General features: G+C 43.4%; 1 protein-coding gene across 5 annotated transcripts in view; it reads right to left on the minus strand.

Annotated features, from left to right (window-relative positions):
- LOC139753327 (uncharacterized) overlaps window positions 1-23548 on the minus strand; it is a 654487-nt gene that overhangs the window by 75122 nt on the left and 555817 nt on the right. The window contains exon 6 of one of the 5 annotated variants that reach the window (XM_071669694.1): window positions 17891-18104. The exons of the other annotated variants lie outside the window; for them this stretch is intronic. Within the exon in view, the coding sequence (XP_071525795.1) occupies window positions 18029-18104 (76 nt within the window). The 3' untranslated portion in view covers window positions 17891-18028. Of the gene's footprint in view, window positions 1-17890; window positions 18105-23548 lie in introns of those variants that run through there. 5 annotated transcript variants of the gene reach the window in all.

Consider the following 23548-nt stretch of genomic DNA (forward strand, 5'->3'; position numbering starts at 1 on the left):
TGAGTGGTGGGATGAAGAAGTAAGAGTATTAGTGATAGAGAAGAGAGAGGCATTTGGACGATTTTTGCAGGGAAAAAATGCAATTGAGTGGGAGATGTATAAAAGAAAGAGACAGGAGGTCAAGAGAAAGGTGCAAGAGGTGAAAAAAAGGGCAAATGAGAGTTGGGGTGAGAGAGTATCATTAAATTTTAGGGAGAATAAAAAGATGTTCTGGAAGGAGGTAAATAAAGTGCGTAAGACAAGGGAGCAAATGGGAACTTCAGTGAAGGGCGCAAATGGGGAGGTGATAACAAGTAGTGGTGATGTGAGAAGGAGATGGAGTGAGTATTTTGAAGGTTTGTTGAATGTGTTTGATGATAGAGTGGCAGATGTAGGGTGTTTTGGTCGAGGTGGTGTGCAAAGTGAGAGGGTTAGGGAAAATGATTTGGTAAACAGAGAAGAGGTAGTGAAAGCTTTGCGGAAGATGAAAGCCGGCAAGGCAGCAGGTTTGGATGATATTGCAGTGGAATTTATTAAAAAAGGGGGTGACTGTATTGTTGACTGGTTGGTAAGGTTATTTAATGTATGTATGACTCATGGTGAGGTGCCTGAGGATTGGCGGAATGCGTGCATAGTGCCATTGTACAAAGGCAAAGGGGATAAGAGTGAGTGCTCAAATTACAGAGGTATAAGTTTGTTGAGTATTCCTGGTAAATTATATGGGAGGGTATTGATTGAGAGGGTGAAGGCATGTACATAGCATCAGATTGGGGGAGAGCAGTGTGGTTTCAGAAGTGGTAGAGGATGTGTGGATCAGGTGTTTGCTTTGAAGAATGTATGTGAGAAATACTTAGAAAAGCAAATGGATTTGTATGTAGCATTTATGGATCTGGAGAAGGCATATGATAGAGTTGATAGAGATGCTCTGTGGAAGGTATTAAGAATATATGGTGTGGGAGGAAAGTTGTTAGAAGTAGTGAAAAGTTTTTATCGAGGATGTAAGGCATGTGTACGTGTAGGAAGAGAGGAAAGTGATTGGTTCTCAGTGAATGTAGGTTTGCGGCAGGGGTGTGTGATGTCTCCATGGTTGTTTGATTTGTTTATGGATGGGGTTGTTAGGGAGGTAAATGCAAGAGTTTTGGAAAGAGGGGCAAGTATGAAGTCTGTTGGGGATGAGAGAGCTTGGGAAGTGAGTCAGTTGTTGTTCGCTGATGATACAGCGCTGGTGGCTGATTCATGTGAGAAACTGCAGAAGCTGGTGACTGAGTTTGGTAAAGTGTGTGGAAGAAGAAAGTTAAGAGTAAATGTGAATAAGAGCAAGGTTATTAGGTACAGTAGGGTTGAGGGTCAAGTCAATTGGGAGGTGAGTTTGAATGGAGAAAAACTGGAGGAAGTGAAGTGTTTTAGATATCTGGGAGTGGATCTGGCAGCGGATGGAACCATGGAAGCGGAAGTGGATCATAGGGTGGGGGAGGGGGCGAAAATTCTGGGGGCCTTGAAGAATGTGTGGAAGTCGAGAACATTATCTCGGAAAGCAAAAATGGGTATGTTTGAAGGAATAGTGGTTCCAACAATGTTGTATGGTTGCGAGGCGTGGGCTATGGATAGAGTTGTGCGCAGGAGGATGGATGTGCTGGAAATGAGATGTTTGAGGACAATGTGTGGTGTGAGGTGGTTTGATCGAGTGAGTAACGTAAGGGTAAGAGAGATGTGTGGAAATAAAAAGAGCGTGGTTGAGAGAGCAGAAGAGGGTGTTTTGAAGTGGTTTGGGCACATGGAGAGAATGAGTGAGGAAAGATTGACCAAGAGGATATATGTGTCGGAGGTGGAGGGAACGAGGAGAAGAGGGAGACCAAATTGGAGGTGGAAAGATGGAGTGAAAAAGATTTTGTGTGATCGGGGCCTGAACATGCAGGAGGGTGAAAGGAGGGCAAGGAATAGAGTGAATTGGAGCGATGTGGTATACCGGGGTTGACGTGCTGTCAGTGGATTGAATCAAGGCATGTGAAGCGTCTGGGGTAAACCATGGAAAGCTGTGTAGGTATGTATATTTGCGTGTGTGGACGTATGTATATACATGTGTATGGGGGGGGGGATGGGCCATTTCTTTCGCGTCTGTTTCCTTGCGCTACCTCGCAAACGCGGGAGACAGCGACAAAGTATAAAAAAAAAAAAATATATATATATATATATATATATATATATATATATATATATATATATATATATATATATATATATATATACGTAATACGTTTTCCCTTCATGTAACACTGGCTTGATCATATGAACCTTTAATGCAAGTCTCTGGAGACAAACAGCGTAGGGAAGTCTTATTCACGTGGCAACCACAGAAGGTATCTGTGCATATGCTCACCCGCCGGCGTCCAGAGCCTAGCGAAGGCCATGGTCATACCCGTCTTCACCTACTCCCCTGTACCAAGATATCTTGCCTCTTTCTCACGTCTGTTGAAACCTCAGAAGATACAACATTCTCAGGCGAACAGTGTACGATGGTTCCAGGCATCACTTAACACTCCTGAGTCAGGAGGGTTGTTACTTCGCTGGCCGGCTGTGCCCACAACCACTTGACACGGAGGAAAGTAACATGGTTCAGGGCACCACATTAATACTTCGAGTCATAGATAGTGTTTCCCTAAGTGGCTGTTACTCTAACACATCAGTACAAGAATCGTAAATATTTCAGCGATTCAAAAGGAGAAAGTCAATTTACAGGGAATTACTATCCTGTTCTTAGCCATTCTCTCACATCGTAATACATAAACATCTGTGTCTACCAAATATGAAACTATTTCTTTAACTCGCCACTTGAGCTTGGTAGTCCTAACTACATCATTGCTTCCGTACACTCAACATAATTTTGCCAGTTCCCGCTCACTGTTATTCTAGTTTTCCACACTCAGACACAGGAGTACGGATCCCGATGTCGCTATAAACTAGTGAAAATTCTCATAAAATTGAATGCAGCAGTTGCAAAAAGGTAAGATTATTACTAAGACCGCCGACCAGTTTTCAATGAAATTAAATCTATGATATTTGATAACACAGCTGATGGCAATAATCAAGAGAGTTTTGTCATGTGACAAATTAATATGATTCTGTAGACAGAGACAATTTTGTTATTATACTGATATTATTGTTTTGAAAAAGTGGTGAAACTGACAAGGTTCTTTTATTGGTCGTCCAAACAGTTAAACCAACATAGAATTTTATTTTTCCCTTAGAGGGACTAAAAGTATCGGAATAACTGTAAGAATAATCGTTACTGCTGATTAAGTTTATTGTATATTGTTAACTCGAGAGAGAGAGAGAGAGAGAGAGAGAGAGAGAGAGAGAGAGAGAGAGAGCCCAATTTTCGCCCGCCTCCGAGTGACGCGGTGCATCCTACCACGAAAGCCATCAATTTTTCAATGTCGTTAAACTGGCCAAATCTTCACCTGGCACGGGCGCTTGTCCTATGGTGTTCGTGTGTCTTTTACTGATCAAAAATGAAAGAATTCTGATGAGAAAGTCCTCCCTTGGGATCTATATGTCGTGATATTTTACACATTAGCCGGTGAAAAATGAGAAAGAAGTAATATCGTACGTTTGAAATTCAAGCTGCCTATCGTAGGTCCATGATGCGTACGGCAAAGTTCTACATATTGACAGTCTCATTAACACATTATTCTGTCAAATATTTTATCAGATTTAGTAAGTAGTCACTAGACTTTTCCTTCCACTTGGAAGCACGCCTTAATGCAGCCCATCCTTAAGAAAGGAGACTGCTCTAAGCCCTCCAATTATAGATCCAGTGCTCTAACTTCTGCTCTCTCCAAAGTTTTTGTAATTCCCAGAAACTCTTGCTTTCTCAAACATTTAGAATCTCACTCCCATATATTATATCACCAGTATGGAATTCGCTGTGCTAGGTCTACACTGGTGATCTCTCCTGTGACTCACCTCTGGTCCTCCTCCTCTCTCAGCACGTTCGATAAATCCCGCAACAACTCATGAGCATCTGGCAAGATGTGGCACAAGTCTTTGCTTTCTAAACTCCCTTCCTTTGGTTTCTCTGCTTCTCTCTGTTCTCTGATGCATAACTTCCTCTCAAGCTATTCACGGAAATAGTCGTCGATGGAGTGACCTCTCCCTTTATGCTATCAATGGTGTTGCTGCTTAGGTTCTGTCCTATCGCCTGCATTCGTTCTTCTCTCATTATATGCTCTTTTCTTCCTTACACTCTAACCTTATTCACTTTTATGCTGATGATTCCACTTTACATAATGCAACTCACTTTTACTTCCCTCCTCTCTTTATTGCTCGTTCTCTTTCTCGTGCTGATCATATTCCATGATGTAAAACATCTCGGAGCGGCGAAGCAGTAACCTTGGTAAACTTCATGGTGCGACAACGGTTTCTCCGAAATATGTATCTAAGAATCATTCGTTTCCTTTTAATAAAAAAAAAAGAATTTAACCCTGTAATAACATAAATATGATGGGCATATCCATTTCCTGCACTCAGTCCTAGAAACCCAACATAATCAACATCACAAAGTCTATTGCCGCAAATATTTCTCTTATGAGCAACTATATCGTATCTACGAGGGTTCTAATCTTCCACGTATGGAATACTGCATCATCAACAGATCTATAAACTAAAGTGGAATCAAAAGCCTTCCGTCTCAGTCTCCTAACATCACCTATCTTCATCCTTCCCTAGCCGTACACCGCGATGTTGCTGTTCTCCCTCTCTATTCTAAAGCTATCATTTTGGCCATTGTTCTCGTGAGCTGTCTGCATGTGTACCTAACCCAAAGGTTTGGACCCGTGACACGCGTATGGCTGCTGCTTCCCACACCTGCTGTGTGGAGACCAGTCATTCGACGGGCTGGTTGTTATGATATCTCCTTCTCTTCAACAGATAAGCTGTAGAATCCTCTTCCTTTTTTTCTTTCCATCTTCAATTAGCCTTTCTTCCTTTAAGAGTTAGGTTTGCAAATACCTGCGGGCCCTAGATTAATTTCCTTCTTTTACTTTTCCCCTTCCATCCTAGATGGCATTGACTTGGCATATTTTGCTCGTACCATGTCGGTCGCGGTACAAGAGAAAGTCACTCCTTAAACGAGACGATAAAACCATTAAGGGCGACGATACAACTCGATTACGATGATATAACCTTTGACCTGACTCCTCTAACGGTGGGAGCGTCCTAATCAAAGGTCGCACCGCCGTGTCGAGTTAAAATCGGAAAGGCCATTGTTTTGTGATCCTGTTAGTCTATAAAATTGGAACAAACACCGTAACAAAATGTATCTCGTCCAATATTCTTCCTAAAAGTGTGGTTTATTTTTTCTTTTAAATGTGCGCCTGGTTGTGAAGAAAAATGTCCTCGTTTCTCTTTGTAATAAAAAAAAAGATCACGCGTCCCCCTCACCACCACCTCATCACTTAGACCAAAAACAATAATGTAATGTAAACTCATTCCACTCCATACTTGCGAGTGTAGTGCTTACATGCTCTTAAAAACTCATAAGAGTTCAATGAACCTGACACTTTTTCTAATCACTGATATCAACACCAGCAACAGGACGTATTCGTGCAGAATTCGTACAAACACTCCGTTGAAACGGACTGAAGCAGAGCGTTAGTCAGAGAAATGACTAACGACCGTAACCTTCCCCCAAGCTAGCAGGTGTTACTTTGGACCTGCAGCCATAACCTGTCTCATGAAACTTTTCTGGGTCACATGTAGCTACAGCTCTTCTTAAACAAGACGTTGTTACTAATGGCAGTGAGCTGAAAGTGTGGCTTCTCACGAAAATAAAGCTGAGACCCGATGAGAGTGAACAATGCATGATACAAAAATGCTTCCATCGAAGTTTCATCCCTTCGTAATGCTACCAACTAACCGCGCAGATACAGATTTTCAGCAAAATATTTCCTTATTCAACAAATGTTTCGTATCTTTTAATCAGTTAATATATTACTGCAAAGGACACATTCATCTGGACCGACGAATACTTACCACTAGGAAGAAGACTAGTATGTTTTGTCCTGTGCACGGATGGCTGCGGCTAGGCTCGAGTTTCCTTAAGCACCTACTCTCATATTACCGTCTTACTGGTTTATTATTCATGTGGAGAACTTTTGTCGGAACGAAACACTAAACAACACGTACCCTTGGTGGGCCCACACCATATTAATGAGGGGACGGAAAATACAGCACTGCCTGAAACAGTGACAATTACTCAAGCGAGGCATCTGTTCTACACCGAAAACAAGTTTTCAGAATACGCGAGTTTATACTATAAGGAACAGCTGAGTACTTGATGTAGTGATATACACATTTTTGTATGTGTAAAGCAATTTTCAATAAACAAAATCATTATGGAAGCTTATTACATCTGCCTCCTACATATCATATATGCGCCCAAGTATAAAAAAAAAAAAAAAAAAAAAAAATATATATATATATATATATATATATATATATATATATATATATATAATATATATATAAACCTTCAACAGCCAGGATCGAACCCGGGACCCCTCAGCAACAGGCGGCAGCGCTATGCTAGGCTATGATCGCCCCTAATAGGGAAATGACTATTCGAATACTATGTACTCGAATACCCTTCATCTCACGTTGGTGAGCAACGGGGTCTTCACCGGTCACTTCCCATCAGGCTCACAGAAGAGGGTGTATTGAAATGGTTTGGATACACGGAGAGAATGAATGAGGAAAGATTGACAAAGATGATATATGTGTTAGAGGTGGAGGGAACGAGAAGTTGGAGACCAAATTGCAGGTGGGAGGATGGAGTGAAAAAGATTTTGAGCGATCGGGGCCTGAACATAGAGGAGGATGAAAAGAGTGCAAGGAATAAATTGAATTGGAACGATGTAGTATACCGGGATCGACGTGCTGTCAATGGATTGAACCAGGGCATGTGAAGCGTCTGGGGTAAACCATGGAAATTTCTGTGGGGCCTGGATGTGGAAAGGGTGCCGTGGTTTCGAAGCATTACACATGGCAGTTAGAGACTGAGTGAACGAATGTGGCCTTTGTTGTATTTTCCTAGCGCTATCTCGCGCACATGCGGGGGGAGGGGGTTGTTATTTCATGTTTGGCAGGGTGGCGATGGGAATGAATAAAGGCAGACAGTATGAATTATGTACATGTGTGTATATATATATATATATATATATATATATATATATATATATATATATATATATATATATATATATACGTTGAGGTGTATACGTATTATATTTGCGTGTGTGGACGTGTATATATATATATATATATATATATATATATATATATATATATATATATATATATATATATATATATGTATGTGGGTGGGTTGGGCCATTCTTTCGTCTGTTTCCTTGCGCTACCTCGCTAACGCGGGAGACAATGACTAAGTAAAACAAATAAATAAATAAATATATATAAACCGAGCTTAACCGAAATCGAATGTTAATCTATTTTCAAAATAATAGTCTACTAAATCTGGTCAAGTCAAGGATAGGAATGACATGTTATTGGTAATACCTCTGAACTATTCATTGTTTTGTATGCTGAATTCGTTGCCGTGTTACGAGAATCTTGGTTTGAGAAGAGAAAGTACTGGTTTCACTTCATCTTTCTATCTCCTTCTCGTTCTCATCATTCTCCCTGCTCCGTCCACCTATGACGTACAAATTCTCTTGGTCTTTCTTCGCCCATCCTCTCGATATTTCCTAGCCATTTCAGCACACCCTGGTTAACTCTTTCAACTAGACAGCACTTACTACCACACGTAGCTCTTACACTCTCGCTCCTCAATAGATCAACTACCTCTACATCACATACTGCTCACAGGTACTTCACTGTCAAAATGTCCATCCATTTCCATTCCTTTTTCATTCAAAACCCAAGACTTGCACCAGCACAATACCACTGAAACAACTTCTATACCTTCAAATAAACCCCTCTTTGCCCTAACAAACAGCGACCACTCGTTTCATGCACTCCCCGATGCAACTAGGGCTTTCGCCCTCACCCTCCACTTGACTCACTGATACATAAGACTCTCTAGTTCCTCCAGGTTCTAGGTTCTCCCCACTCAAATTCACACTCAAACCAACCATTCTCTCACCTCCCCCCTCCCCCTCATTCGCTCCCCAGCATACTATACCTCATTTCCTTAGTTTTGTTCACATAAACATTCAACTACCTCCTTCAAACACTCATTAAAGACTCACACAGCAGCCTCTAAAGTTTCTCTCTCGATACACTAGAGCGGTGTCATCTGCAAACACAACCTGACTAAACTCCCAAACCCCCAAGCCCCCACCCCCTGCATACTATAGCCCTGCCCCTAACGTAGACACATTTGGGGATAAGGGGACAAAGAATACTTCCCACGCATTCCTCACGTGTCGTAGAAGGCGACTAAAGGGGACGAGAGCGGGGGGGGGGGGGGGCTAGAAACCCTCCCCTCCTTCTACTTAAACTTTCTAAACGGGGAAACAGAAGACGTAGTCACGCGGGGAGTGCTCATCCTCCTCGAAGGCTCAGATAGAGGCGTCTAAATGTGTGTGGATGTAACCAAGATGAGAAAAAAGGAGATAGGTAGTATGTTTGAGGAAAGGAACCTGGATGTTTTGGCTCTGAGTGAAACAAAGCTCAAGGGTAAAGGGGAAGAGTGGTTTGGGAAAGTCTTGGGAGTAAAGTCAGGGGTTAGTGAGAGGACAAGAGCAAGGGAAGGAGTAGCACTACTCCTGAAACAGGAGTGGTGGGAGGATGTGATAGAGTGTAAGAAAGTAAATTCTAGATTGATATGGGTAAAACTGAAAGTTGATGGAGAGAGATGGGTGATTATTGGTGCATATGCACCTGGGCATGAGAAGAAAAATCATGAGTGGCAAGTGTTTTAGGAGCAGCTGAGTGAGTGTGTTAGTAGTTTTGACGCACGAGACCGGGGTTATAGTGATGTGTGATTTGAATGCAAAGATGAGTAATGTGGCAGTTGAGGGAATAATTGGTGTACATGGGGTGTTTAGTGTTGTAAATGGAAATGGTGAAGAGCTTGTAGATTTATGTGCTGAAAAAGGACTGGTGATTGGGAATACCTGGTCTAAAAAGAGAGATATCCATAAGTATACGTATGTAAGTAGGAGAGATGGCCAGAAAGCGTTATTGGATTACGTGTTAATTGATAGGCGCACAAAAGAGAGACTTCTGGATGTTAATGTACTGAGAGGTGCAACTGGAGGGATGTCGGATCATTATCTTGTGGAGGGGAAGGTGAAGATTTGAAGAGGTTTTCAGAAAAGAAGAGAGGACGTTGGAGTGAAGAGAGTGGTGAGAGTAAGTGAGCTTGGGAAGGAGACTTGTGTTAGGAAGTACCAGAAGGGACTGAGTACAGAATGGAAAAAGGTGAGAACAAAGGACGTAAAAGGAGTGGGGGAGGAATGGGATGTATTTAGGGAAGCAGTAATGGCTTGTGCAAAAGATGCTTGTGGCATGAGAAGCGTGGGAGGTGGGCAGATTAGAAAGGGTAGTGAGTGGTGGGATGAAGAAGTAAGATGACGATTTTTGCAGGGAAATATTGCAAATGACTGGGAGATGTATAAAAGAAAGAGGCAGGAGGTCAAGAGAAAGGTGTAAGGGTCGAAAAAAAGGGCAAATGAGAGTTGGGGCGAGAGAGTATAATTAAATTTAAGGTAGAATAATAAGATGTTTTGGAAGGAGGTAAATAAAGTGCGTAAGACAAGGGAACAAATGAGAACATCAGTGAAGGAAGCTAATGGGGAGGTGATCACAAGTAGTGGTGATGTGAGGAGATGGAGTGAGTATTTTGGAGGTTTGTTGAATGTATTGGTGATAGAGCGGCAGATATAGGGTGTTTTGGTCGAGGTGGTGTGCAAAGTTAGATGGTGAGGGAGAATGATTTGGTACACAGAGAAGAGGTAGTAAAAGCTTTGCGAAAGATGAAAGCCGGCAAGGCAGCGGGTTTGGATGGTATTGCAGTGGATTTTATTAAAAAAGGGGGTGACTGTATTGTAGACTGGTTGGTAAGGTTTTTGATGTATGTATGACTCATGGTGAGGTGCCTGAGGACTGGAGAAATGCTTGCAAAGTACCACTGTACAAAGGCAAAGGTGATAAGGGTGAGTGCTCAAATTACAGAGGTGTAAGTGTGTTGAGTATTCCTGGAAAATTATATGGGAGGGTATTAATTGAGAGGGTGAAGGCGTGTACAGAGCATCAGATTGGAGAAGAGCAGTGTGGTTTCAGAAGTGGTAGGGGATGTGTGGATCAGGTGTTTGCTTTGAAGAATGTACGTGAGAAATAATTAGAAAAGCAAATGGATTTGTATGTAGCATTTATGGATCTGGAGAAGGCATATGACAGAGTTGATAGAGATGCTCCGTGGAAGGTATTAAGAATATATGGTGTGGGAGATAAGTTGTTAGAAGCAGTGAAAATTTTTTATCAAGGATGTAAGGCATGTGTACGTGTAGGAAGAAAGGAAAGTGACTGGTTCTCAAGAATGTTGGTTTGCGGCAGGGGTGCGTGATGTCTCCATGGTTGTTTAATTTGTCTATGGATGGGGTTGTTAGGGAGGTGAATGCAAGAGTTTTGGAAAGACGGGCAAGTATGCAGTCTGTTGTGGATGAGAGAGCTTGGGAAGTGAGTTAGTTGTTGTTCGTTGATGATACAGCGTTGGTGGCTGATTCATGTGAGAAAGTGCAGAAGCAGATGATTGAGTTTGGTAAAGTGTGTGAAAGAAAAAAGCTGAGAGTAAATGTGAATAAGAGCAAGGGTATTAGGTACAGTAGGGAGGTAAGTTTGAATGTAGAAAAACTGGAGGAAGTGAAGTGTTTTAGATATCTGGGAGAGGATCTGGCAGCGGATGGAACTATGGAAGAGGAAGTGAATCATAGGGTGGGGGAGGGGGCGAAAGTTCTGGAAGCGTTGAAAAATGTGTGGAAGTCGAGAACGTTATCTTGGAAAGCAAAAATGGGTATGTTTGAAGGAATAGTGGTTCTAACAATGTTGTATGGTAGCGAGGCGTGGGCTATAGATAGAGTTGTGCGAAAGAGGATGGATGTGCTGGAAATGAGATGTTTGAGGACAATAAGTGGTGTGAGGAGGTTTGATCGAGTAAGTAATGAAATGGTAAAAGGGATGTGTGGTAATAAAAAGAGTGTGGTTGAGAGAGCAGAAGAGGGTGTTTTGAAATGGTTTGGTCACATGGAGAGAATGAGTGAGGAAAGATTGACCAAGAGGATATATGTGTCAGCGGTGGAGGGGAACGAGAAGTGGGAGACCAAATTGGAGGTGGAAAGATGGAGTGAAAAAGATTTTGTGTGATCGGGGCCTGAACATGCAGGAGGGTGAAAGGCGTGCAAGGAACAGAGTGAATTGGAACGATGTGGTATACCGGGGTCGACGTGCTGTCAAAGGATTGAATTAGGGCATGTGAAGCGTCTGGGGTAAACCATGGAATGTTTTGTGGGGCCTGGATGTGGAAAGGGAGCTGTGGTTTCGGTGTATTATACATGACAGCTAGAGACTGAGTGTGAACGAACGTTACCTTTGTTGTCTTTTCCTAGCGCTACCTCGCGCACATGCGGGGGGAGGGGGGTTGTCATTTCATGTGTGGCGGGGTGGTGACGGGAAAGAATAAGGGCAGACAGTATGAATTATGTACATGTGTATATATGTATATGTCTATGTGTGTATATATATGTATACGATGAGATGTATAGGTATGTATACGTGCTGTGTGTGGACGTGTATGTATATACATGTGTATTTGGGTGGGTTGGGCCATTTTTTCGTCTGTTTCCTTGCGCTACCTCGCTAACGCGGGAGACAGCGACGTATCATAATCATGAAAAACAAATATTGCGAGATGTACAAGGTTTGTCTCTGTAAATTTCGTATTTCATAAAGAGTCTGATACTTAAGGGATCATGAAAAATATCTATGATTTTCATGTTCGTCTTTTCCGTTACCATTCTTCCTCACATTAGATCGTGGGAAAGTCTCTCTCTCTCTCTCTCTCTCTCTCTCTCTCTCTCTCTCTCTCTCTCTCTCTCTCTCTCTCTCATAAAGGTGACAAAATGCAAGTTAATCTAACAGCTTATAATTCTTGTCCTCTAAATTCTGACGGATGGTACAGAATTTAGCCATGATATCCATATCCAACCATCCATAAAGGAAATTTAAGCAAATGCCAAGGAAGCATTCTGTCCCACCCGTATGGCTGTTGACTTGTCGACGACCACCATGGTGAGACGTCGTACGACCACACTCGTCCCACTGGGTGAACCACCACACTGGTGAGACGTCGTACGACCACACTCGTCCCACTGGGTGAACCACCACACTGGTGACGTTGTACGACCACACTCGTCCCACTGGTTGAACCACCACACTGGTGAGACGTCGTACGACCACACTCGTTCCACTGGGTGAATCACCACACTGGTGAAACGTCGTACGACCACACTCATCACACTGGGCGAGGACCACCCAGGTAATACTCTGTACGACCACATTCGCCTCGTGACGACCAGTGACGACTGCCCTACTGAGACTCCGTATGACCACACTCGTCCCGCTGGGTATATGATACTACACATTCCCACATACGACTACAACTCACAAGGAAACCCGGTATTTGTATATAAGAGAAGAAACTTCCTTTGCGTTACATGGCATGATTAAGTTACGGAAATTCGTGGTTGATGATTTCTACCCGTGATGTTATCTTCACACCAGGATGACCAGTGAGGAAGATCAGGACGGTTCAGTGGACGAGGCTTCCCTCCGCACCCGGACTGTCAGCATGGCTGCTCCTGATGGTTCCTCTCCACACCACCACTACTACCAACATCCTACACCGAAACCACCACTACCACACACCACAACCAACACCACTACTATCGTTCATTACCACTACCCTATACCACCACCACTACTCTACACCATCACCACTACCCTAGACCACCATCACCACTAACCTACCCCCATCACCTGTGCTGTGCCACACACACGCCCCCCTACTGCTACTCCGGTGTGAGGGAGGCGCCGTTATCAAGATGGTCATCCCTCACGTGCAGAAATCCGAGCGGCCTTAGATGGGAGGTGAGATAAGCTAACAGAAGAGGATCTTGCCTCGCCCCGGGAGGCATGAGCGCCGGCGGCATGTGTGAACCTGGCGACACTTGAGTCCTGCCAGTACAACGCTTCCACGGCGGCCGCCCACATCCCACTGAGTGTGTCCAACTGTCTCTGGCTGTTGGTCATCTAATAAATGTCATGATGACTGTCTCTGGTTACTTATCAGCCGAGTCACGTGTTTCTGTGACACATGTTCACCTGCCAGTCGCTACAGATACTCAAGCTACAGAAAGCAGACACAGACAATTACAAGGTTATATACATGCATGAACCACATTCAAATTCGGATGACACTGGTGACACTGGTGTAAAACCAGTGGTTGTTCTTCCAGGTGAGTGGTGAGGGCCACAACCTCCCAGAGTCAGTGTGGGAAGGGCATACCAGCCTTGTGACGTCATGTGATGAATTTTTACCTCCAGTATACAAAAAGAAGATATGAAATCATAAACAATTACTCCATCAATCTCAACCAACGGCTTCGGCCATATACATGACGGAAAAGTACCTGTTACAGGTTCTGTTATAAAGTAAACTACCACGATTTACAATCTAGCCTTTCCAAAGTTGTAATGCTTATTTCGCACTTAATCCTTCCTTCTTCCTTCGAAATCCACCGTGTTTTTCTTCCTCCAGATGAACAGATTAACAGTTTTCTCCCTGAGCACTTCATGAGCTTCTGTCAACATTCCTGGACACAAATCTTCGCCTTTCGGTGACAGCCTAAGTTGTCAACAGCAGGAACAAATGTGCCCCTGATCCGATCTACTAAGTATCCTGTCAGCTCCACACGTGTTCATAAACATGGTGTGTGCACAGACAGTCAGCCCCAAGTGTTTGAAAACATCGTATGATCACACTATGTCAGTCCCAGGTGTTCATGAACATGTTGTAATCACAGACCGTTAGCCCACAGATGTTCATAAACATGGTATGTTAACAGGCTGTCAGCCCAGGTGTTCATGAACATGATGATTATAGACTGTGATCTCAGGTGTTCATGAACATAAGCTATCACTGACTGACAGCCATAGGTGTCCATAGACAGTATGATCACAGGCTGTCAGCCAAAGGTGTTCATAAACAGAGTGTGATCATATACATCGTATATCGTTATATCGTATAACACACTGTTAGGCCCAAAAGTTCGTAAACATGGGTGTGATCACAAAGTGTCAGCCCCGGTATGCATATACATAGTATGAGCACAGACTGTGAGCCACATGTATTCGTACACATGATGTGATTCAAGACTGCCAGCCGTGAGTGTTCATACACACAGCGTGAAAGTGCCTTGGGCAGTGAGTATGTCCAGCCTGAGGATGTGAATGTGGTATACTACAAATATGCAGTCACTAGCAGATATCAGGTAGTTTAACCACTGTACATACCAGTACACAGTGCTGTGGTGTGAGGATGACAACTGCCAGCGGCTCGTGCAGCACCAGGCAAATCTTAAAAGGTGTCGTGGAAGACATGGGTAGAATGACGTTCACTACGCTAATCATCCATCCTCCTGTTTGTCTCCTTGGCCTTGCTCACCGTTCTCGGAGGTACATCATCGCCTTACCACTAATCGTAAAGTAATATCGTGAATGACTCCGAGACCTGACACAGGTCGGCTAGAATCTTATCATCAAGCTGGGGTTTGAACTGGGCAAAACATCGCCACTTAAGTTAAAAGGAATATCAAATTCGTCATGCACTCACAACAACAACGGTATAGAACAGTTGAAACTTCCCTCTAGGGAAACACCAGAGTTGAGGAACGTATATCACCGTCTCGAATCAAGTGTTATCGGAGCTTCAGGAACAGGGGCCCCGCCGTCTATGGGGTCTCTCACCAGTGTTGATAAGCAACTACCAAACTCCTACTAATCCAGTGGCAGTATTCTAGTCACTTTTTATAACTCACTTGAGAATGTACTCTGCAGTCCCATCTTGATGCTTGAGCTAAAGGTCAGAAGATGGTTCACTAAGTATGACCACAATCTACCACGAGTTGGTAAAGCCAGTCAAGGGAAGACAAAGTTCAAGGCATAGGTTTGGAAGGAACATTCCCGTGTGTGTTCGGCGCAAGCTTCGACATACACCGAGAATCCCGAAAATTCAAAAAATCAAGAGTGATTAAGATCCAGTATGATTCAACACAATTTGTAAACCAACATGAAAGTTCAGGATTTATGAGATGGTTGATATTGTAAATCATCACTTCCTTACAAAGTATGGGATCTTAATCGATCCAATCAGAACTCTCTAAGATGCATCCAAACCCGATCTGATCGTACAAACTGACGAAATGAGCAGTCTCATCGAGTTGTGATCCAAATCCACCATATCCAAAGGTCTGACCGAACTCTCGATGGGCTACATGTATCGTACGAGTGTATGTGGTCTTTGAATTATCCTTAACATCTAAAAAGGTGTTAAAAGACCTTATGGCTGGTGGAAGTAGCTTAACGTTGACGGCTTTAATTCAACCAACCAACTAAACAACCGAGCTCTGCAGACAAGACTGCCTCTATAACCATCGTCAGGCACACGTACGCGATGCCAGGACACTAATTTCGGGACACACGGGATACATGGATATGCATGACTCCGCTCCAACTTCATTCACATATTAATTCTGTTTCTCAGGACCATCCAACAAAGTATCACACCTACAGAGTGGCAATTTACAGGAATGCTACCGAATATGGCCACAGATAAACATAATGCAACAAACTATGGAGGGAAACCCTATGGGTCAGTGGCAATACAAACATCGCACAAGACAAACTTAAATGTACATTTCAGGTATCACACACTAGAAATAACAGGATAATTGTAAAGCACAACACGACAAAGTTCTGTACATCTCCCCTATACCTGGGGTTGAGAGATGGATTGATTTGTGCCGATAACCCAAGCAAATTTATTGTGCACCCCATGCTCATCTTGTGAGCGGTAGCGCAAAAGAATGACGGGTCACAAAGGGTCTTACTCAGACCCTAGTGGGTTGATATTACGATATTACATAAGATGTTATAATTCGTATTTCAGCACATACATTATGGGGAGAGAATACTACCCACGTATCCCCTGTGCGTTGTGACTAAGAGGGGCAGGAGCGAAAGGCTGGAAACCCTCCCCTCCTGTGCTATTACTTTCCAAAAGAAAGAACAGAGGAAGGATCAAAATGACAACATTCCTTTCAAGGCCCAGTCTTTAGTTACAGACGCTACCTTGCTAAGGCGGGAAACGGCGGACAGGCATAAGAAAGAATTTCAAGGAACAAGAAAGTATTTCTTTAAAAAATAATGCATCAGAAAGAGACTACAATGAGCAACTTCTGTAAAATAACAAAACATAAGAACTCTATTAAACTCGTGGAATTCAAAGTGAATAGACTAAAAAAAATTGGAATTCCAATAAATCAAACAAAACCTACAAGAAAACCTGAACACGGCGAACTTAAAACAGGTTTGGCGCACGAAAACGTACACTAACTAATACAAATTAATGACTACATGAAATAACATTTTCTCGCTCCCAAACAAAAACGAAAAATTCTTACGCGTGTCGATGAGCTTCCACACAAGATCTTACACGTCTCGATACGCCTCCACACAAAATTTTACGTCTCAGTATGCCTCCACACAAAATCCAACGCGTCTCGTTACACCTCCACACAAAACCTTACAACTCTCGATATGCCTCCACACAAAATCTCCCCTCACTGCGTACATCGATTTTTGTCCATAGAGACGATGCTCTCCAGTCATCCCCGATGAAACCTGAGTCACCCGGGAAAGATAATCTTACATGTTTATGAAAAGTCCCACTTGACAAACTCTAGCAAAAAAGTGTATAAAAGTTCCCATTTCTTAGTCCAAATATTAGTAAGACACTTAAAGGTAACATCAAAAGAAGACCATCGTACTTACGCGTCGTACTGTTGTGCTCAAATATTCTTGTAGTCGTGCCAACGAGTCGTGCTATCGTGTTTAAGGATGGTGCCACTGTGCTCAAGGATCGCATCCACCTCCTCAAAGGTCGTACCGTCGTGCTTAAGGGTAATACCGTTGTGTTCAAGGGTTGTACCGTTGTGGTTAAGGGTAATACCGTCGTGTTCAAGGGTCGTACCGTCGTGCTTAAGGGTAATACCGTCGTGTTCAAGGGTCGTACCGTCGAGGTTAAGGGTAAACCGTCGTGTTCACGGGTCGTACCGTTGTGGTTAAGGGTAAGCCGTCGTGTTCAAGGGTCGTAAAATCGTAATCTAGGGGATAACGTACGACTACATCCAACAACTCCCCCCTTCCCCCACCTCGCATAAAGCTAAAACGCGACTGATTCACTGGGAATCAAGACGGTTCACATTCCCGACTGGAATTACGCATATTCATTTCCACAAACTTTACAACACTTTCCCAGAGATGCTGAATTTAATACAACCAATTAAGACTGCGCTTACGGCCATTATCTCGGCTGGTGGAACATGACAAAGCGCTGAGACTTGCTCAGAGAGAGAGAGAGAGAGAGAGAGAGAGAGAGAGAGAGAGAGAGAGAGAGAGAGAGAAACTACCAGGACATCATTGTGGAGGCGTGTTATCACCTTCCAACAACCTACTGTGCGATACGCTTCCTCCTCGCTTACCTGTTCCATTCTTCCACCGTTCTGTTCACTTTCCCCTACACTCTCCCGAGCACAGCCTTACCCGGGGGCAGGAGTGGTGGTAGTGGATGCCAGGGGTGTCCATCAAGAGTGTATTGAGCCCATCCCCCGGCGGCTGCGCTACCCTCGCTTACTGAGACCAAGGCAGCTGAAGCTATCGCCCCCACCGTCCTCACCTGTTGTTGTTCATGCTCTCACTTATTTTTCTTTCCTTTGCTTTTTTTTTCCTCTTCCCCTCGGGTCAACATGGACGTCATCCGACATCGTCCCCTGCAGAAGGCTAAATATCATGACCGCACCACGATGAGTTACATTAGCTCTGCACCACAGTAAATCCAACACAACTGCCTTACCATCCAAAAACCTTTAATGATTAAGTACATTTTTTCTCTTCTCACTCAAGCTATTTGTGGCCGAAGCCCCTAAACCTAGGCTACCGTCTTGGCTCAGAAAATCAGGAATACTTTGCATACAGTCATCCGTTTTTCATCTTCCCCAGACTGATATGTAATATTCTAAGTATCATTCTATGTATACTCTGGTGTATGATGAAGACATAGGAGGACCCGGGCGGTAACATCAGTCTGCACAAGATTTGTTCATCCGCAACAGTTGGTGTTACTGTCATGCGAACAGTAAGATAAAAGTGTTCAGCTGACTTTGAATTTTCCGTTGGTATTATCATGATGCATCTCTCTCTCTCTCTCTCTCTCTCTCTCTCTCTCTCTCTCTCTCTCTCTCTCTCTCTCTCTCTCTCTCTCTTTCGTTTGTAGCTGTCAGATTACACGTTACCGCCTTCTATTCTGCTGTCCTGTTTCTACCACTAATCTTAAGAGAGCAGTACAGATAACGTGGTTCATGCATCATCTGTCTCTTGTTATCTATTCTTCCCGTGTAATCCCATGTGCTTGTGTGCTCACGGGTGGCAACGTCATCCTGAAAGGAATTAACCATCCCCACAAGAACCAGATTGCGCGAGGCACTAGAGGGGAAATTACCATCATAGTCTGGAAAATTTTGAGGTAGAAAATGATCGACGAGTAAATTCCTCATTGAGTATAGGAGACCCCGGGTGTAGAGGTAGACTGGTGGTGGGGTACAGTCTGGTCCGACGATGGTGAGGGAGGTCTTGTGATCATATGGGGAGTTTTAAGGTTCCCTGACGACATTGATGGCATGAAAAATTTATTTCTTTTTGCCCTTACCACTAGCGGACGGCTTCAAATGCTTCTCTCTACTGTATGTATTCAATATAATAACCGGAAATATTACAAACTGCATGGAACAACTACATAAACATTTCAGAGAAAACGATATTATGACAAGTTCCAAATAAACCCAGGATCGATAATCATGTAATGTGTGTGGCGGCAGAAACAGTATTATTTATCAATCACAGCGGCGAGAGGCACGTGAAAGCCCTGTCTTTTGGCAAAACTTCATCATCGGTACTCGTAGGTAGGTTGGTCCTCTCTCTCTGTACAAGCCAGCCTTGCCTCATGGAATATCTTGTAAGCAGACAGTCTTTCCATTCCACTGATATCCCTGTCATGATAACGGAGTCAAAGTTTTTCACTTCTGCCTCCAGCAATATTTCCTATCTCTTATCTTCCTTCGCTATTTTTGAGTCTTGGGATTATTTGATACGTTCCGAATCATGCCAGCTCCTCCATCAATCATTCTCTCCGGTGTGTTCATACGTTGGCCAATTTTCTTAATTTCTCAACCTGGCGCAGTTGTTGGTTTTGCCTCCGTCCTCCATCCTTTCTATGAGCCCTCATCCATTCTTTCAACCGTTACTCCTTTCTTCTGACCCTCATCATTTTCTCTAGCCCTCACACATCCTTTCGTCCCTAACCCTCTTTTCCAGTCCCATACTTTGTTTCAGTCCTTTATCCCTTTTCCCAGCTCTCTACCTTTCTTGCCTATCTTTCAAACCTGTTCCTTTTCTCCACCACTCATCATTTCCTCCAGCCTTCATCTTTTTCTTCCGATCCTAACTCTCTCTTCAACTCATCGCACTGCCCTGTGCTTCCTTCTTCCCTCGACCTGTCCTCTTGCCCTCACATTCTCTAGCCTGCGTTCAGCCTAGCATATTCTTTCCCTCCCTGCAAACTTTATTCCACACCTCAGTTTACCATCATTTCGAAACTGTCTCGCTTCTTCCAACAAACTGCTCCTCACAGAGCATACTACGTCTGTATACGACGGAATTCCAGGAAATGCTAACTTTCAACAATGATCATAGACCCGACACAAATCACGGCTCACAATTGATGGTGTTTATCCACTACGTGTCGCAGCGACAATACAACAAGCATTACTAAGCTACGTCAGCTATTCTCAGTCAGCCATGTTTACCTCCACCTTACGCTTTTCAGAGTTTTTCTAATGATTTAATGTTGTTGACATTCCGTGTGGTCGAGAGATATGTTAGAGCTAGCGGTTGTCTGAGGCGAGGCTACACCCTCATGATGCTGTTGCGTATTACTGCTGGTAACTATGATTCTGTCCTTACACTGCCAAAATAATATACGACATAGCGTTCCGGTTGTTTGATAGCACATGAAATATCATCATACGTGATCGAGAGGCGGTGTCTGCGCAGAAGACGGCAACAATTCACTGGGTTATAGAGGATAAAAATAGGAAACGTCCTGTTTACAAGGATAGAAGAGATTTAAGATGCTTAGACGCCACAGTTGCTTCGTATGCTAACACTGCATCTGCAGACCTGTATCTGTGGGCAAATACCACTGCAACGGCGATAAGCCAGACATCATTTTTGTTACAGGCGCCATTACTCTGCTTCCTGAGTATATCCACTGAAACACGCACAGTCTCGGCTCCTAATATTTTTTTCCTACTCCCTTAAGTGGAAAAGAGTAAATCATAATAATGAAAAAGAAAAAAATAAAGTATGTTCGAATTTTTCCTGTCGTCGTAAATAAGAAAGTCTTGAGCAATTTTCCTGGCTGGAGCCCACAACCATCTGCTCTCTAATATTTCACCTCACGTGTTGTCTGCCAACATGCAACTCCAGCAACAATACAAGACTAAACAAATATCCCCACAAGGTTTACTAGCCGATACACTGGTGCTTAAAGTACCAGCTTTAATTATAGTGAGAGGTGTACCAATCACGTTCCCACAAAATAAACCAGGGAGGAGGCGGAAGCGCCAAGCGTTCCTCAACCAGACTACTATTACTGGCTCGTGCTGCCGTTAGTAGAGGAAAAAATATTTTGCTAGACACTGTGGTTGTATGTGTCTGCAGCAGTGAACAATCCACTGTTCTACACTAATAACACTGTCGTTGTGAGCATCATCTAAGGCTATATGTACGAATGTTTGATATACATGTCTAAAAACCTGTATTCTGTAAAAACAAGTGAATTTCATGAAACACTTTATACGTTTTCAATTAACATTCCACGACACACCTTTACGACCAGTTTCCCTACACCAAACTTCATCTCAGCGGTAGCACTGCCCATAAAAACAAATCCAGCACTATTTGCCTGCAATTTCGCACTTTGTTAAATTCAGCAATTACCTAAACTGTTACGTTGTTATCAATGTTCTGTCTAGTCACAGCGTTGCCTGCCAACTTCTCGCACTTGGCACACGCGGCTTTAGAGTACTGCTGCGCTGGTGTGAAGCAAAGGAAAAGAGGTTGAGTCCGCATGGGTGAGGAGGTAGTTCGCATAATTGAAGGGTATTGAAGAGGTGTCTGTATGGACGGGAAGTCTTTATCGGGGAAGAATCCCATAAGGGTGAAGAGTATGGGGAGTTTATATGGGTGAGGAGCATGGGGAAGGAGACTGTATATATGATGGATATACTGAGGGAATCTGTACGGATAATGAGTGTGGGTAGGGAAATCCATTTGGGTGAATGCAGGGAAAAGACTGTATTGGGAAAGAGTAAGGAATGATTCTCTACGGGTAGGGGTGTCTCATGATTAGGAGCAAGGGGGAAGGAGTCCACTGATTAGGAATAAGGGGAAACGAGTCAACTGATGAGTAAGGGAGAGGGGGTCCAATTAAGGGCGAGAGTCCGTATGGATATGGCGCACGAGGAAAGGAAGCCATCTGTGTAAGGATCTGCACGAGTGCCGTATGGGTAAGGATCTGCAGGAGAACCGTCTGGCTAAGGATCTCCAGGAGAGACTCCATATGAGAAAGTTCGTGGGAGTATGGAATAAAGGAGGAGAACAATGGGACATCATATACAGATAATAATTAAGCAATAGTAAATGAACAGTATTTTTTGAGCCTGCAGAGAGCGCATTTCTTACGCTTTTAGGTGCAAGACCGGGTAGATCGTAGCTGGTCGGGTGGGAAGTACCTGTTTATTAGCACTGCCATCCCACCTCCCTAAATGTTATGGTGATCACTCAGGCGAATACTCACAAGCAACCGAATTTACAAGGTTGTCTCACCTTCTCCACTATCTATAAATGTTCACTGGTATTTTAGGAGCATGTGTCTGCAGTTAAAGTAAGAATGGTGTCCACATTGAAACACATAGAGGAAAACTTCAAGAAGAACCAAAAGAACCAATAGCCCATCTCCAACACGCCAGGCTCACAACCTCCACTTCACGTTACACCAACCGTCCATGAACTGACAACCATCCATTTATTTCATGTGATAAATCGATGAATATCACTAAGCAGATATCAAAATTCTAACAGAAACCAATACTTAAGTTGCCATAAAATAAACGCAAGTTTCACATTCAATGAAGACTCTAGGGAGTTGGAGGAATCTCATTTTGCACTTTTTTTTTCCTGCTAACCAAACCTAAGCGTCGAGAGTTCCACGTGCTGGGACGAGTCTTCGCCCATTCAAACCTTCGCTTCGCACCCACCATGCAGCACCGAAGGCATCATCCTTCTCCGCCGATGGAGACTGTGAATGTGTTGTAGTCAACATTGATTCGTCATGTGGAATTCATGATTATTTCCATGAGAAAGCAAACAATAACAGATAGGATCAGGCCCGCTTGCCTATGTTTACTGACCACACACTTAACGCCGCCTCTCGTCGGTGCATGACCGCGCCTCATATTCGCTAGTTACCTCTGGCAAGCCCATCACCCCGAGGCCATCTCTTACTCTTTTGTGAACTTCATAAGTTTGCGATATTCTTCAAGAACGAAAAAATACGCAGGCCTGTGGGAAAGCGTCATTACTGAACTCCAATAAACATAAAGGATAGCACCTGGGTTTCCATCCTCGCTTTCGTGGATGTGTTGAACTATCGTACACCCGATACTGCTCCCAAGTAAGGCTTCGATCCCGGGATACGAGTTTACTCGTCTATAATCCTACACAATATCAAGCTATGAATGAAAGCCGAAAGGACGACCGATGGTGAGGGGAGGACCTCTAACTTGCTGATCCTTCAGCAGGTTATGAGCATAAGAAGTGAAACAAGTCGCCAACAGCCCTTGCCTAAGTTTCATTAACAACAGTTTAAAATCTATACTTATTACAGCACTGCCAAAAAAGGAGACAAAGGAGCATTAGCTAAAGTAGTGTGAAACTTTCCTCCATGGAAGGTGGCGTCAGTATTTACCTAACAGTAACGTGCATTCAAAGAAGAGATCTTCCCTATTGGAACTGGTAAAGCAACAGACCATCCCTAGTGCATAATGCACTGTTCTTATATTCATTCTCAATGACGGTGTCATACTTGCTGAATAAT

The sequence above is a fragment of the Panulirus ornatus genome, chromosome 2 (genome assembly GCF_036320965.1).
Source record: "Panulirus ornatus isolate Po-2019 chromosome 2, ASM3632096v1, whole genome shotgun sequence".
Lineage (NCBI taxonomy): Eukaryota > Metazoa > Arthropoda > Malacostraca > Decapoda > Palinuridae > Panulirus > Panulirus ornatus.